This window comes from Asterias amurensis, chromosome 7 (genome assembly GCF_032118995.1).
Source record: "Asterias amurensis chromosome 7, ASM3211899v1".
Lineage (NCBI taxonomy): Eukaryota > Metazoa > Echinodermata > Asteroidea > Forcipulatida > Asteriidae > Asterias > Asterias amurensis.
In genome coordinates, this window is record NC_092654.1 from 4,399,926 (window position 1) to 4,416,152 (window position 16,227).

Genomic DNA, 16,227 nt, shown 5'->3' on the forward strand with positions numbered 1-16,227 from the left:
TGCACGAAGACACCAGCTAGAGGATTGGAATATTGTTTCTTGATGTGAGAAGATTGGAGTAGATTTACTCTTTAAAAATCAATGACGTGCAATTCCTTTTTGTGATGGGGTTTCTTCCTCCATGGGTTTATTGATCACTTGAGAATTGGAATGACGTCGTTTCTACATCTTAAAAAAAAAACTAATGTGCACGTCGTGCAATGAACCATTCCTTTGCATGTGTACTGCCTGGAATTACGCAGAGACCCTGGAGGTCATGTCCTTTGTTGCCCCAATGTCATGTCCTTTTTGCTCCTTTAAAGACACTGGACACTATTGGTAATTGTCAAAGACCAGTCTTCTCACTTGGTGTATCCCAACCTATGCATAAAATAACAAACCTGTGAAAATGTCAGCTCAATTGGTCGTTGAAGTTGCGAGATAATAATGAAAGGAAAAAACACCCTTGTCACACGAAGTTGTGTGCTTTCAGATGCTTGATTTCAGGACCTCAAAATCTAATTCTGAGGTCTCAAAATCAAATTCTTGGAAAATTTCTTTTCTCTTGAAAACAACATTACTTCAGAGGGAGCTGTTTCTCACATTGTTTTATACCATCAACCTCTCCCCATTACTTGTTACCAAGTAAGGTTTTATGCTAATAATTATTTTGAGTAACTATAAATAGTGTCCACTGCCTTTAAAAGTTTCCCATGAAATTTCCCAATGGCAGCCCTTTTGCAAAATGAAAATGGCCTTGCCCTCACAAACATAAAATGCCAGTCTCTTTTATTATGTTTCTTTAAAGCCAGCAACTTTGGGACGACCATGCTCTTGTCTCTTTTATTATGTTTCTTTAAAGCCAGCAACTTTGGAACGACCATGCTCTTGCATAATAAATGATGTGCTGTCCCCTTTAATTGATAACACTATCACCAACTCTTACTATCACATACTGATCCTACTTATAAATAGTCTAATAGAGTATTAGTCGGGCTTCCATTACACCATAGCTGCAGTTATCAGCAGAGCACCATGCCAAAATAGCTCCAAAATAGGGCTATGTGTACATGCTGACTGACCCCTTAAGTATACACGCACAGCTTACGTTAATATGACATTTTCAACGTACCAGAGTGTCAGATCAGAATGTAGTGGTCTACGTGAGCGAGACGGTATATTTCTCGGGGTCAGAGGGCGACGTGTCCCTGGCAATTGATTTGAACCCCGCATAAATCTACAGGCCTGATGAGGACCGACATGGCATTGAGCAACATATTACCCTCACCCAGGCATATGGTCCTCTTGTTAAGAGGTTTTGGAATTAGACTCCGTTAAACCCTTGATTGTAACATTTGATCGTCCGATTGTCATCGTAATGTTTGCACGAGCCCTACTAGGTTTTGTGTACAGGCCTGATACTTCATTCTTTTCAGGGTTGATTCTGCTTTTTATAGCAAAGGGCACTTCTACTCGTTCTATGAGGAAATTACTGCATTGGAATGTTTCAAGGGGCAGCAAGGCGATGACCAGGCAATTGGCCTCTATTGCTAACATTCAGGCTTGAATGCATTTTTAGTATTTAATTTAAAAGTTACAAATGGCAAGTATGGCGGTTTGAGACTAACCACACAGTATCACACCTTCAAAGTATTAGCCAGAGGGGTGTCTTCCCCTTTGAGATGAAGTTCATGACTTAATGAACTATCAAGAACGTTCATGATCAGTTCATGAACATTCATCAACAGTATCAACAGTTCATACATGTAATTGTTCATCACAGCAGTTCATATACCAAGTTCATGAACTGTCCATCCATTCATTTAATATACTGTAATAGGCACCTTACCAATAAGTGAGTTACATATAAGTTATTAACTGCCTGCCACTGGGCAGAATCAAAAATTGACATTTGAATTTTTAACGAACATTTCATGAATAAAATGTTCATGAAAAATGCATGAAAAATGATCATGAAAAATGTTCTTGACAAATTCATGAAAACTGTTCATGAAAAGTTCATCAACCAATTGTTCCATTTGTTGTTCAAGAACATTCATGAACTGTTCAAGAACATCATGAAAAGTTTGATGGTCAGTTCATGAACTGATGTCAATGAACAAACATGAACTGTTCATGAACAATTCATATGATCATCTCACTGGGGTTGGACCCGTCTTTTATGAACCCTGTTTTAATGGTTGACACCCTGATTTATCTGTCATTCACATGTAAACTCATTGTAAAAGAACAATTTGGACATCCAGTTTTTAAGTTTCCAGCAAATTCGGACACCCTGTTACCTAATCCTGGCCAAGATTTGCTTAGCATGAAATTTCCTCCTTGATAAAAACAGGATTGCCAACCAAATTTCCATTTGTTGCTTATTGCTAGTCACTGGTATTCAGCTGTTGATCCTGAAAATCACGTGAAAATTTGATTGGTAATCCTGTTTTTATCAAGGCAAAAATGTCAAGCAGTCTTTACCCTGCCAAATGCAACAAAATGCACTTCAAATGGTAAAGGTTGTACATGCGTGAACAGTCAACTAAAACTTCACACTACTCGATACAATCGCTTGTATGGGGAGAACCTTTTTGGCTTTTGATACCACAGTGAACGATTTCCAATGTATCCCAGAGCAAAATAATACGCACATTTTTATACTAAAAAATAACTCTTTGCTACTCGACAACAGCATTCAGTATGCACAAAAACATGTCCAATCAAAACATTTTGCAATGCAAAGTTGATAGACAAATTCATTCCCTGTAAAAACTGTGCAGTCTCAGGTGAGGTTTGAACCCATGACCTTCCGTATTTCTAGATCAGGGCCCAATTTCATAGAGCTGCTAAGCACACAAATTTGCTTAGCATGAAACTTCTTCCTCGATAAAAACAGGATTACCAACCAAATTTCCATTTGTTGCTCATTGCTACACATTTAGTTACTGGTTTTCAGCAGTTGATGGCAAATCCTGAAAATCACGTGAAAATTTTATTGGTAATCCTGTTTTTATCAAGGCAAAAATGTCATGCTAAGCAAAATTGTGTGCTTAGCAGCTCTATGAAATTGGGCCCAGACGTCTGAACCGGCAGCTAGATTCACCGAGCTTAAATCCCAACAGCCTGCTCTGCAATACGCATTTAACGATGTGATTCTGGCATCATGGTTGTGACCAATATTAATCCCACCCAAGGCGTCAGATGGATTTAGTTCTGTGGGACTCGGAAGGGTACTGTATACACTGCGCATACATCAGTGACAGTCGGATTTAAATTAATGTGTGTAGCCATGATGACAGTCCATTTTAAAGCGGGTCTGTCAAAATAAAATGAAGGCTTTGACTAATATGGTTTCCACCATATCCTCACTTTTGTTTTTAACTTATTCTTGGGGGTTAACCTATTTTTATATAAAAAAATCTGTGATAACTGTAACACAAAAAAATTGCTTTAAAAGCATTTGTAAGCGTATTTCACATGTTAGCAAGAAAATTCCCATATTGCAAGTTCACCAGGGTTTTGTTTTGATTACATGTATGTCATTAATTTTCAAGCACGTGTATGGTTAGCATCTCTATGAAATGGTAATCACGCAGTAAGCACAAAAATGGCCGTTAAGCAGCTCTATGAAATTGGGCCCTGGTATGCAGTACAAAATCATTTTACCTAACCAACCACAAGAAAACTGTTATCTGAAACAAAAAAACAACCAACAGACCAAAACTACAAGAACTACGGACAATGTGTCTTACATTGAACAATAGCCTAGTAACTAGTTCTTACATGTAGCACATTTTACAATAACTGAATCAATGCACTTTAAATTGTGTATGTTTTTTTTTCCTGACTCAAACAACGAATTAAGCCAAATGTTCACAAGCTTTTTGGTGAAGCTATTTTAATAGCTTAAAAGCTTTTCTTTATTTGCACAGACTGTCTTTCAGGTGGTTTTGAGTGCAAAGTTAACAGACCACTTACATGTACAAGTACAGCTTAATACCTGCAGGCAATACGGCCATTTGGGAATTAGATTTGAACGATAAACATGTGTACATGTATGGTACAATGCCTTGCTTAGTTACAAGTTACCGACTAAATTTAAATTCCTCAGACTATAGAGACAGTTGCTAAAATGTATGTCAAATGGTTCGAGGCAAGCTTTTGTAAAGCAACTTCCAGATGAGCAAACCCTGGTACATGTTCCATTGAGCCGCGCACGTTCATTCAGAGTCGTGTTCAAAGTGTTCGCCGTCTCCTTAGGGTCTACATGTATATGTACATGTACTGTAGCTTTGCAAAAGCATGCCCTAATTTATGTGATGTACATGTCTGAGAAATATAAGCGATAACTTGCTCCTCAGCAAGTGATTGTACAGAACATTCTTATTTCTAAGCTTACGGTGTACATGTGTTGCCTCCTGAACCCCTGGCCATTGCCTTAGTGCCCTTTGAACATTATTCAGTTACAAATTTAACTCTTCTCAAAATAGATGCCCTTTACAGATGAAAAAAGACCTTGCCCTTTACACAACCCGAAATTTCAGGTCTGCATTTGTACATACGAGTACACATCTGCACAAACAACTTGCAAAGTACGTAAAATCGCACCATGTACATTTACGTACAAGGAAAACGAAGCTGCTGACATATATTTGTAATCTGCTTACTTATAATCTATCTTTCAAACATTGTATATTTCATTGTTTTCTTTATGCGCTTAGAGGCTTTCGCATTTAGCACTTTGCAAATGTTGTATTATTATTATTATTATTATTATTTGACTTGACGTGTCTGTCATTGAAGTCTAATCACGCCATTCATTATTTCTTGAGTAGCATTTGACAATAAAAACAAAGAATATTTGCAGGGAATAGTTTCTATTACAACAATCAGTCACCATCTACTTAACCGATGATTGCACGTCTCCAGACGAAGTGTACTTCAAACTGTAACCTAACCCGTCGAAATTGCTACACTTGAACTTTTATTGGTGGGTATCACTATCATCAGTAAGCATTACTGAGCAGCCATCTTGATTTTCTCCTGTTTAAAATAATGTAAGGCCATTTCCAAAATGGCAGAGATACAGGGTACACCTTACTAATTAAACTCCATACATCCATAAGGGAATCAATGTGTGGTGAAGAGGTTTTCAACTAGTGGTTTAATCCCAACGGGGCCTGGTTCTTGATAATTTTACCGAGACTAAGTCGAGGTTAATTATTTATCAAAAAGTCTGAATCCAGATAAAAGTTTGAAATTTTTCATCTCTGCATCTGTTGACAATTCTGAAGGATAATGATGTTATATACAGAAAGGTTGCCAGGGCAACAAGAATTGGAATTTAACCCGAAATTCAGCACGTAAGTTGGAGAATAATTGAGGAATGCATTAATTCATTACGCCCACTGGTGAAATAAAGGCCACTGCATGTGACGCTTTGACATTAAATGAAATGGCTTGGACGTAGATTGCAATCATCCTGATCATGAATGTAAATTTGTAGGGGGGGGCAGGGCGAGGGCGGGGGGGGGGGGGCAAGACGGGGGTTGGGGGAAGCGTAAATCTCAAATCTGTATTGACGTACATCGATGTGATTGACGATTGACATTAACTAAAACAGTGTGGCCAGTTATGGCTGTGAAACACACACAGTGAGAGCCAAGAGACACTTTCTGTTCTAGCAAGTCAGAGCAATTCTTTTCCCCCAGTAAAAGGAACTTCTGACATGTCTGAAAGTAAAACTATGTAAACCTGACTCTGTTTCACACTATCAAGTAATTTCCTAGGGAAGTATAAATCCTGGGAAAATCCTTGGGATTGTTAACTCCACTGCCACCCCATGTTTGTTTTGAACACACTTGATGTGATTTTCCTAGGGAAATTATACACTCGAGATGCTAACCCCCAGGCTGATTTGTCCTAACCCCTACCCCAAACAGGGGCAGCTATACCAGGGAAGTGAATTCTCCCTGGGAGTTTGCAAGGGTTAACAATCCAGGTGTGAAAAGGTCGCATAAATTCCTGGGATTTGTGTGATGGCTGGAATTTAAGGCGCTGTTTCAGGCATGGAATTAAACACAGGCCGCCTTCGTTGCCCCTTGTCTTGGCCTTGGTGCCCCTTCAAAATTTTCCATTGACTTTTTTAATGGAAGTGCGCTTAGCAAAATGAAAATGGCCTTGCCCTTTCAAAGATGAAATTCAAGGCCTGGTGTTTGCAAAGCGTTATTTGAAGTTTGTGTTAATGACCATGACACATCCAAGAGCGCAGGCGCCCAAAACAGGATGGAGATAATAAAATGCTGGTGAAACGTTCTGTTGTTTAGTCCCTTTCACAAGAGTAATATTCAATTGTAGTATGGTTGTAACATGTTACAAAGTGTACCTCGTGTAAAAGGACAACAGAATTGTGCTTTCAAAGGTCTCCTGTAAAATTGTCAAACAATATTGCTACATTTTACAACCATGCTAAATTTAAGCAAGGGACCCACTTAAATTGCTGTCGTGTGAATAGCACTTCAGACTCAGGAGGAAAACCTTAAATAGGGGAAACACACGCAATCAAGTAGGAACTGAGAACCCAATTAACATGTACATGTACAGGACTGCCAGTCTGAGGCCAACCTGATTCCAATAACACATTTAAAATGGATAATATAGTCATCGACATTACTGTTGAGTTAACACTCTAACACTTGAGAGATGGTCAGTGACAAGTCATCTTGATTCATTCGGATGGGTCTAACCTTTAACGCCTCTAAATCTCAGTAGAGTAATTGATAAATCACTTAAGGTTAATTCACTTCTACACACATGAGGTGCATACAAAGAACTGACAAAAATGTACAGTGTACATGTACAGTGTGTCGCTTTGTACGTACGTGTACATGAAGTTAACACTCACAGAGAGTTAACACTAACTTGATATTGTATTTAAGTTAAAGGTATTGACAAAATAGGGAGACTGCCAACATAGGCAATTTACCCAGTAGAGACTAGATTAGTAGATAGCTCAGATGGTAGAGCGATAGCTCAGTTGGTACAGCGCTGGTACGTTAATCCGAAGGCTGTGTGGTTCACATCTCACTCCAGTAAATTTGTCTTGTTCCACCCCGAATCGTTTAAAATGAACCCAGCAAAGACTTGTATTATTTTGTTTTGTCCAACTACTCTAAATACTGGCTATTATTATTACTCACATGAGGACTCCATCTAATTGAAAATGAGTAGGCCTACATATACATTTAACACAAACAATACTGAATACACAGTACTTACATGTACATCTAACACACATCGACGTAAGGGTAGTATGTAAATTACATTGTTTATCCCCGGTGCAAAAAACGTCTAATAATGGGTTTTTTATCTTCCAGTACGCGCTAATCCACCAATCAGATGCTCGAAGTACTAGGGGGATAAAAACATATACTACGTCCTCTGTTTTATATACTACTTCCTTTGTTTTTATTACACAGTTCATACTGTGAATGTCGTATACGCTTTGTATACGGACAGTGCAAAAATTACATTCTAAACTTTGTGTGCGCGCATGCTGTTCGTCGCGAAATAACGTTCTGAAATTTTAAACTTTGCGTGTTGCACATGAGACTATAAGATGAATTCGTTATAACACGCGTGCTCGTGGAATACAAACAAATATAGTGCATCTGCGATATTTTTCCATATTCCACTCGCGCTTGTGTGATAACTTATAATGCTATCAGTCAAAGAAATGTTTTACGCAATCATTGAAAGATGCCATAAATGATACAAGAATAGTCACATCCCAGGGATATTGATTGGGGATAAAAACTTAACCTTGATGGAGGCTAGCTAGTAATTTATGGTTCATTGTCTACAAAACACTCATCCTCTTCCTCTTGAGTGGAAGTTGTTCGCTCCTCAGCAAGCTGTACATCTGTCATGCTTGTTATTTCATTTAAAGGCACAAGACACTATTGGTAATTGCCAAAGACCAGTCTTCTCACTTGGTGTATCTCAACATATGCATAAAACAATAAACCTGTGAAAATTTGAAAATAAATTGGTCGTTGAAGTTGCGAGAGGATAATGGAAGAAAAAATTCCCTTGTCGTAGAAGTTGTGTTCTTTCAGATGCTTGAATTCAAGACCTCAGAAGCTCTGAGGTCTTGAATTCAATTCAAATATTTTAGTGAGAAATTACCTCTTTCTCAAAAACTATGTTACTTCAGAGGGAGTCGTTTCTTACAATGTTTTTAAAACTATCAACAGCTCTCCGCTGCTCGTTACCAAGTAAGGTTTTATGCTGATTATATATTTTGAGTAATTACCGATAGTGTCCAGTGCCTTTAAGGGAGGGGGTGTTCCATCAGAAGAAAAAAAAAAAAATTATTGAGTATTAAGCACGGTAATCAAGTCCTGAAGGACGATGACAATCAGTCATATCTACAATAATTATGTACGCTCAAGTTGATACAGCTGTTCCTGGCGAGAACAAAATATTTTGTTAAATTTGTGATTCAAAAGTCGCAAGGCAGTTAAACTTTTATTTCATTCTGGCTAAAATTTTCTGTTGTATTTCTGCCAACCTAAGCAACAAACTTTCTGGGGAGGGAAAATTGTGAATACCTGTTCCCGCAGCTTTTTTAAAATTGGGACTATACATGTATGTTATTTTCACAAGGATGCTAAGCAGGAATAATATTGTTAAAAAATTAGAACAAATTGCACAGTGTACATGTAGGCAAACAAAAAAAGAGTTGCTAATATCTAGTGCAGTTTTTAGTGTACTGGATTTTTAACATGCATTTACTGTATGTTACGTTCATGTAACTGATTCTTGATAATTTACATCGACTTCGTCTAGGTAAAATTATCAAAAACCAGGCCTCGGCGGGTTTAAACCACTAGTTGAAAACCTCTTCACTACACATTGATTCCCTTGTTAATATTCAATTAAAATTAGAAAAGACTGCCGGACTTGTCTAGTCAAAAGTTTATTGGCCCTACACTAAAATTACATACTGTCCTCTTGCCTGTGGTCCAGTGTTAAATTGAATTCATGTATATTGTACATGTTTCTAACAGCACAACGACTCACAGGTTCCTAAGGCTATCTCCCTTGGCAATAAACTGTAGCATTTTCATCTGGTAAATATTACATTACAACATACATAGTGCACAGCTAAATAAAACCCACAATTTAATTAAAATTTTGCTTTTTCCGATCAATGTTTGAGACAGATCCAGGCGCTGGCCCCTTTTTTAACATATTATTATTATTTTCCAGTCGACTGTAAGTCCACTGCAAAGAAATACCTCAAGGTCCGCTGCCAGACATACATGTATCAATGATTGGTATCAGACTATAGACATAAACAGTTCCACATTTTGATAAAATGACAACCAAAATATTTCACACAAGTTTAATTGCTCTTGAAATGCCCCCAAATGGGTGAATGAAATTAAATTGTACATTATCAAAGTGCATTTAATACACTCACAATCTTTAATATGTACATGTACTAGACGTATTAATCTTTTAAAAAATGGGAATACAGATTATGTTGCACGGTTTGTCCTGACATTTAGCACTGCCGGCAAGCTCAGTGGTCTAGTTGTGGTAGGACAATATGTTACAGAATAACAAGGGGTTCGAATCCCACTTGAGTTACACCTGTTAATTAATGTTTTTTTTCTCCACATGAAGTAGGCATACTGAGTGTAGTCAGTGATCAACACACATGGTTGTACATTACATGTCAGTGTAAACAAAACAAAATTATTCCAAAAACAAACAAAAATTGGATGGGTTTACACATTTCAAAGCCCAACCATACTGCACTATCCCCTTAGTGGTCTGCTATTCCGTCCCCCAGTCTCTAAAATGCTCACATTAATTAATGAAAACCTATACGCCTTCCTGATTACATGAAACGTGACCAGCCTATTTGACTTTCAAGTTGGGGGTTAACATTTATGTGTGGTGCATTGAGTAGCACATGATTAAAGCTGCGTCATTATAAATCCATGACAATTTTCACTATCACACGAATCTCATAATGTACATTATACAGAGTCAATTCTCACCTAAGAACTATAATAATAATAACCCGTTTTTATATAGCGCTTTTCACACCCGGAGGGCGTCCCAAAGCGCTTCACATTATTACCCCTGGTCACTGGGCCTTAAATCACTCCTTAAACCATCTCAGCTCCCTGGTGGGGAGTATGCAGCCTGTGCAGCATAAATATGCGCTACTCGGCTAAATCAATCACAAGAACCATCTCAGCCCTCACAGGTACCCATTTACCCCTGGTTGGAGAGAAGCAATAATAGTTAAGTGTCTTGCTCAGGGACACAAGTGTCACGACCAGGATTCGAACCCATACTCTGTTGAACAGAAGCACCAGAGCTTGAGTTGGGTGCTCTTATCCGCTCGGCCACAACACCCTATGTAATTAGTGCATTTAATGCAATTTTCCTGGGAAGAAGGAACGCTCAGTATAATAGATAATAAACTTGGATCAGAGATAAAGAATATTAATTTTTGTGGGGTGAACGCTTAAAATAGTTTAAGGTTACACAGTAAACGTTTTAACAGACTTTTCAGAATAGTAAGTAACAGAGTTTTCTAATTTCTCTGAGGACCCAACAATCGGAAATGGTGTGAAAAGGTCAAATTTCCCGGGAAATTTCCCGGGAATTTCCTGGGGAAATTCTTCTAGTGTGAAAGGCTTTTTCAACCTCTTCTAGTGTGAACGGCTTTTTCAACCTACCGATCTTGAACATGCTAAATCATTCAAGCCACTACCCTATCAAGACCACTCCAAACACATCCCTGAGCCGCATTCAGCCTTCTTGTTAACACCCCAACTGTAATAAGAACCTCTGCATTCATTATCAATGGTACGTCATCATTTTCCCAACACATGTGTTAGTGATCAAAAACGCATCACACCTAATGAAGAAATGTGTAATGTGTACACCTCAAGAATGCGGTTTCTTTTACAACAAACATTGGTTTGACATCTTGCATTTCCTATTTACCGATAAATAAAGTACAGGATTTGTCATTACCAGGGCTTGAAATTTACACAGGACGACAGGCCCCGAGGCCAGTAACTTCAGCATCAGGCCAGTAAACTCAAGACCAGACACACTTCCAGAGGTATTGTGTTTTTAAATTGAATAGTAATAATACCTCACTGTGTATACCTTCTTCAATTACAAAATTACAACAACAGAATGTTCGAATATTAACTTTGAGTCTGATAAATGTTTGTCGATTCTTAAGAAAAATAAGATAAATCTTCTCATTTAGTTTATCTTCTCTGAAACAGTTTATTGTATTGTTAAAGACCCTGGACACTATTGGTAATTGTCAAAGACCAGTTCTCTCACTTGGTGTACAGTATCTCAACATATGCATAAAATAACAAACCTGTGAAAATTTGAGGTCACTTGTTCGTCGAAGTTGCAAGATAATAATGGTTGATTTCGACCTAAATCCGAGGTCTCACAATCAAATTCTTGGAAAATTACTTCTTTCTCGAAAAGTACGCCACTTCAGAGGGAGCCGTTTCCCACAATGTTCTATACTATCATCCTATCCCCATTACTCGTTACCAAGAAAGGTTTTGTGCTAATAATTATTTTGAGTAATTACCAATAGTGTCCGCTGCCTTTTAACTGTGTAGATGTTCTTCCCGTGACGTTGAATCAGGTCTTGTAAAAATAATTCAGGTCCAGTGATTATTTTGACCTACGCCATTACCAAGGGCATCAAGGCACCTCAGTAAAGGGCACCTCTATGAGCAGATAGTCAATTTCTAAAATTAGAATATTTCAAGGGGCACCAAGGCAATGACCAGGGGCATCGGGGGCAATTGCTTTGTGAGTATCGGGCCTAAATACAGAATATCTTAAATGTAATCATAACTGAGAACATCTTGGTTAAATTTGAATGTTTTCTTGCCATGTAAAATCAATAATTATACACGTATATATAGACGATGTGATGTGACCTCTTACGTCACTCAAAAACCACAACATGATTCGCGCGCATACCGCCGGGCAAAACCTTTGTGTTTTGGCAGCCAGCTAGAAAGTGTATGCAATCTTACTTACCATGACTAAGCGTCTTGTTGCCCGGCGAAACATGACGTACACAGTGTTTTGTCAAGAGAGGGCGGTTTGAATGTAAACATAGGTGTCATCGTCTATACCCTGTTTCTGTAAAATAGTCATCCCAGCCATGGGAGTACTTGAAGCAGGGGCACCTCAATAAGTGGACTGTATACAGCTTGTAAACAAATGTATTTAATTTGTACATGGTTTCAACAAAATAAACAGTCCCATTGCAACGCAGAGATGCATCTGCGTTTGTACGTAACCACATCACACTGATGTTTGTTTGACCTTCTGACGCAGTGAGACACGTTTTGTCTTTGACAATTTCCTTTTTCTCTTTGACATTTCCACATCCCAGGTGCATTTGATCAAATACTTCAGATTTCTTCCTCCATGCTTCTTTCTTGTAAATCTACAAATGTATCTCTGCATTTATGCATGAGATTTGTTCGAAGAAGTGTCTCGGATTTTTCAGATTTCAATCTTGAGAGTGGGAGATTTATCGTACATGTAATACATGTTTGTCCAGAACAGGTGTCACACAAAATATCAAAACCTATGTATTATTTATGACAGCTTAAAGAAACATTACAGAATTGGTTTTGCTAGCAAAAAGGTTGCAAGTGTAAGCACTTTATGTAATCCACCATAAACATAAACTGACAAACCTGTAGAAGTTTGAGATTGATCGGTAATCTGGGTCACAAGAGAACAGTGAAAAACCGGATACAAATTTTACATTGCATCGATGCAAAAACAAACATGAATAAAACTCTCACTGAGTGATAAACTCCAAACGCGAAATTAGATTATTTATTTCTCAGCAAATATGAAATTTCAGACAGATACATGTATATTTCAAGGGATGTTTTCTACTATCATCATCATTAGACCATGTAAGTTTTATGTAAATCTGTGATCTTCACCATTTTTGTTTCTTACCAATTCTGTAACGTTCCTTTAAAGACAACCATTGACCTTAAGCCATGTTTGCGACTGTAGCGTTTACAAAACGGTTGCAAAGATTTGACCTTCCACCATTCAACCAAAAAGGTCATATCTCAAATGTACAATTATCTAAATGTTACTGATGTAAACATATTAATCATTTCTACAACTAAAAACAAAGTGTTTTGTTTTATTGGTATTTCCATTGTGAAAATCAAGCCGATGGTACAAAAAAATCAGCACTTTCCAGCTGTCAGAAAAACATCAGGGTCATTGAAGCGTGAAAAAGAACTACAATGTCACGTAGGCACATCTGTAAACCATATTTTGAACGAACCATGAACATATGAACTGTACTATAAAACACTGATCAGGTCTCAAATTTTTGTGGAAACTCCACTGTAGGGCGTGTACATGTAGCTATTTATTTAAAGACAATGGGCACTAGTTGTATATGTCAAAGACCAGTCTTCTCACTTGGTGTATCTCAACATATGCATAAAATAACAAACCTGTGAAAATTTCAGCTCAATCGGTCATCGAACTTTCGAGATAATAACGAAAGAAAAGAAAAAAACCTTGTCACACAAAGTTGTGTGCTTTCAGACGCTTGATTTTGAGACCTCAAATTCAAAATCTGAGGTCTCGAAATCAAATTTGTGGAAAATTACTTCTTTCTCGATAACTACGTTACTTCACAGGGAGCCCTTTCTCAAACTCTCCCCATTACTCGTTACTGAGCACACAATGTAAGGTTATATGCTAATAATCATTTTGAGTAATTACCAATAGTGTCCACTGGAACACTAGAACTAGGGACGGCTTACTGTACCTCATTCTTAACATGTGTATGTGGGTAATACTTTTACTGAACAAATTAAAAGAGAAAAATCAGACTTCAACTCAACATTTGGATACCATTTCTGGTTTTTATATAGAAATTAGTTATTAAACTAAAAAAAAAAAATCGCCCCACTTTATAGTCTTGAGTTTACTGGCCCCAAAATCACTGGCAAAATCACTGGCCACAATCCAATGTAAATTTGGAGCTTAAAAAACACCAATTGAAGCAGGTGCATGAAGAGACATGTGCAAAAATACTGTGTTTACAGAGTTAAGTATTTACACTGTGGTTCAAAGAGGTTCAAATCTTCCATTCACGATTGCTATAATTTCACCGCAAGAATTAAGCTCCGCGGTTCAAAGCATACAATGTACTTACTTTGTTCGCTCCTTCCCGTTTTGGGCTCCACAGCCATTTCGGCTTCTTCTCCAACACCTCAAAGTTGTTACCCTTGTTTCCAGCCATGCTCGGTTTCAATAACTACAAACTTTGAGCGTGTGACACCACGAGTGAGTTTTGTTTCACGCAGGGGATTTGACGAAAAGCCAACCACTCAACCGTCTGGACCTTACACCCGGACACAATGTACCGATAATAATGTTTAATCACACTCAACTCTGGCAATCATGGTGACAAAGTCAGCGATGTGTACTTTTCAATTTTGGTTACATACAAAAATAAACCCCACAAAAAAAACAGGGTACTTGGTAGAAATGATTTGAGCATGATTGACAAATTAAAATAAACCTGACCCTGTAAGTATAAACTCTAGTTTACATGTATGTTGTCTAGTGTCCCCTGTCAGCTCCAAAGTGCGCAGGCGCCGGTCAAAACAACTAAACACTGACAATGAAAACACCTGATTATAACAAAAGGTTGCTTTTGGCCTTTACATGGTTGAGCACCAAGCTTGATTTTAACAATTGTTAATGTTATTGTCAAGTGAGGAGAAAAGTGCTCACATTTCAATGGTTTCAATGACTAAGCAATTTTTTTATAATTCCAAGAAAAACACACTGTCATTTTTTTATTTTTTTTTTTCAGACAGCTAGGGGTTGCCTTTTATTGATGCTGAATCATTGTTAAACCAAAACAATAAATTTAGTTGTTTATGTTTTTAAATTATCCTCAACACGCTTTGGCTCCCTTCTCCCCCCAAAAAACTTAAACTCACTTTTAACTCACTGACATGGCCATTGCACAGCATCACATTGTCATGTTTAGGCCACACAAAAACAATTGTTGATCGTACCTGCCCGACTGTTCAAACCCCCTGACCCCATTTTTTATTTTTTTCCCCATTCATGTCTGGATATCTCTTTATTCTTTTACTGCCCAGATTTTTCAGCTGATATTTTTTTTCAAAATGTACAGGTTTGAAAAGATATTTAAAGAAGGTTTTTATTCATGTTGGCAAAGCAAGAACAATTCTTCAAATATTTACTTGGGCTACACTGTGCTTAGTTGTTTGAAAAAGTTTACAGAAAATTTTATTTAGGAGTTAAATTTGTTTGACAAAACTATTGAAAACATCAAAAACACACATATAAACCTATGTTTTATAGTGATTATGATGATTTCTTTATTCTTATTTCATATTTGACATGTCAACAAAACTTTATAAAAAAAGTATAATTTTTTTTTTTTAACCTCCCTCCCTCCCCCATCCGCAAAAAGAAAAAAGGATGATCAAAAAATTTTGTTTTTAATGTGGCCTTACCAAGTTTAAATGTATTGTTTCTCACACAGTGTTAGGTCAGTGATTTTAGCACCAGGCCAGTAAACTCACGATTGAGTAAGTCCGGCGGTCTTGTGTTTTTAAACTCTACAGAAAATATGTCTCTGCTGTCTTATAAAAAAAAAAAGATAAAAAAAGAGGTTCAAATGTTGTCTTTGGGTCTGATAAATATCTTTTAATTCTGTTGAGCATCAAAGTGGCCTATACTCCAAAGACAAGTGAGATCAATCTTTTACAAAATTGATTTTATGTTATGGTTAAATACATACACTGTATAGTCTTTTCTCAATGTGATGCTTGCTATAGTGCTATTCACACGACAGCAATTTAACCTGGGTCCCTCGCTTAATGTTCACATGGTTGTAAAAAAAAAAAATATTAATAATAATAATCGACAAGTTTTTGCAAGAGAACTTGGACAGTAAAACAAAAGACCGATCCATTAAGCTCCGCCCCATAGCGTATTGACCAATCACAACCCATTGCACAACCAAAAGTCAGACACTTTAAAGTCTAACATGCGTGCGTGTATGCTTGACGCGCATGGCAGAGTTGTGCTGAATGGCGTATGGAGAGGCTCACATGTTCTGGCTCA

The 16,227-nt window shown here is 37.5% G+C and overlaps 1 protein-coding gene across 5 annotated transcripts in view; it reads right to left on the reverse strand.

Annotated features, from left to right (window-relative positions):
- LOC139939472 (electroneutral sodium bicarbonate exchanger 1-like) overlaps positions 1 to 16,227 on the reverse strand; it is a 98,672-nt gene that overhangs the window by 42,094 nt on the left and 40,351 nt on the right. The window contains exon 1 of one of the 5 annotated variants that reach the window (XM_071935420.1): positions 14,273 to 14,479. The exons of the other annotated variants lie outside the window; for them this stretch is intronic. Coding sequence (XP_071791521.1) covers positions 14,273 to 14,359 — 87 coding nt within the window. The 5' untranslated portion in view covers positions 14,360 to 14,479. Of the gene's footprint in view, positions 1 to 14,272; positions 14,480 to 16,227 lie in introns of those variants that run through there. 5 annotated transcript variants of the gene reach the window in all.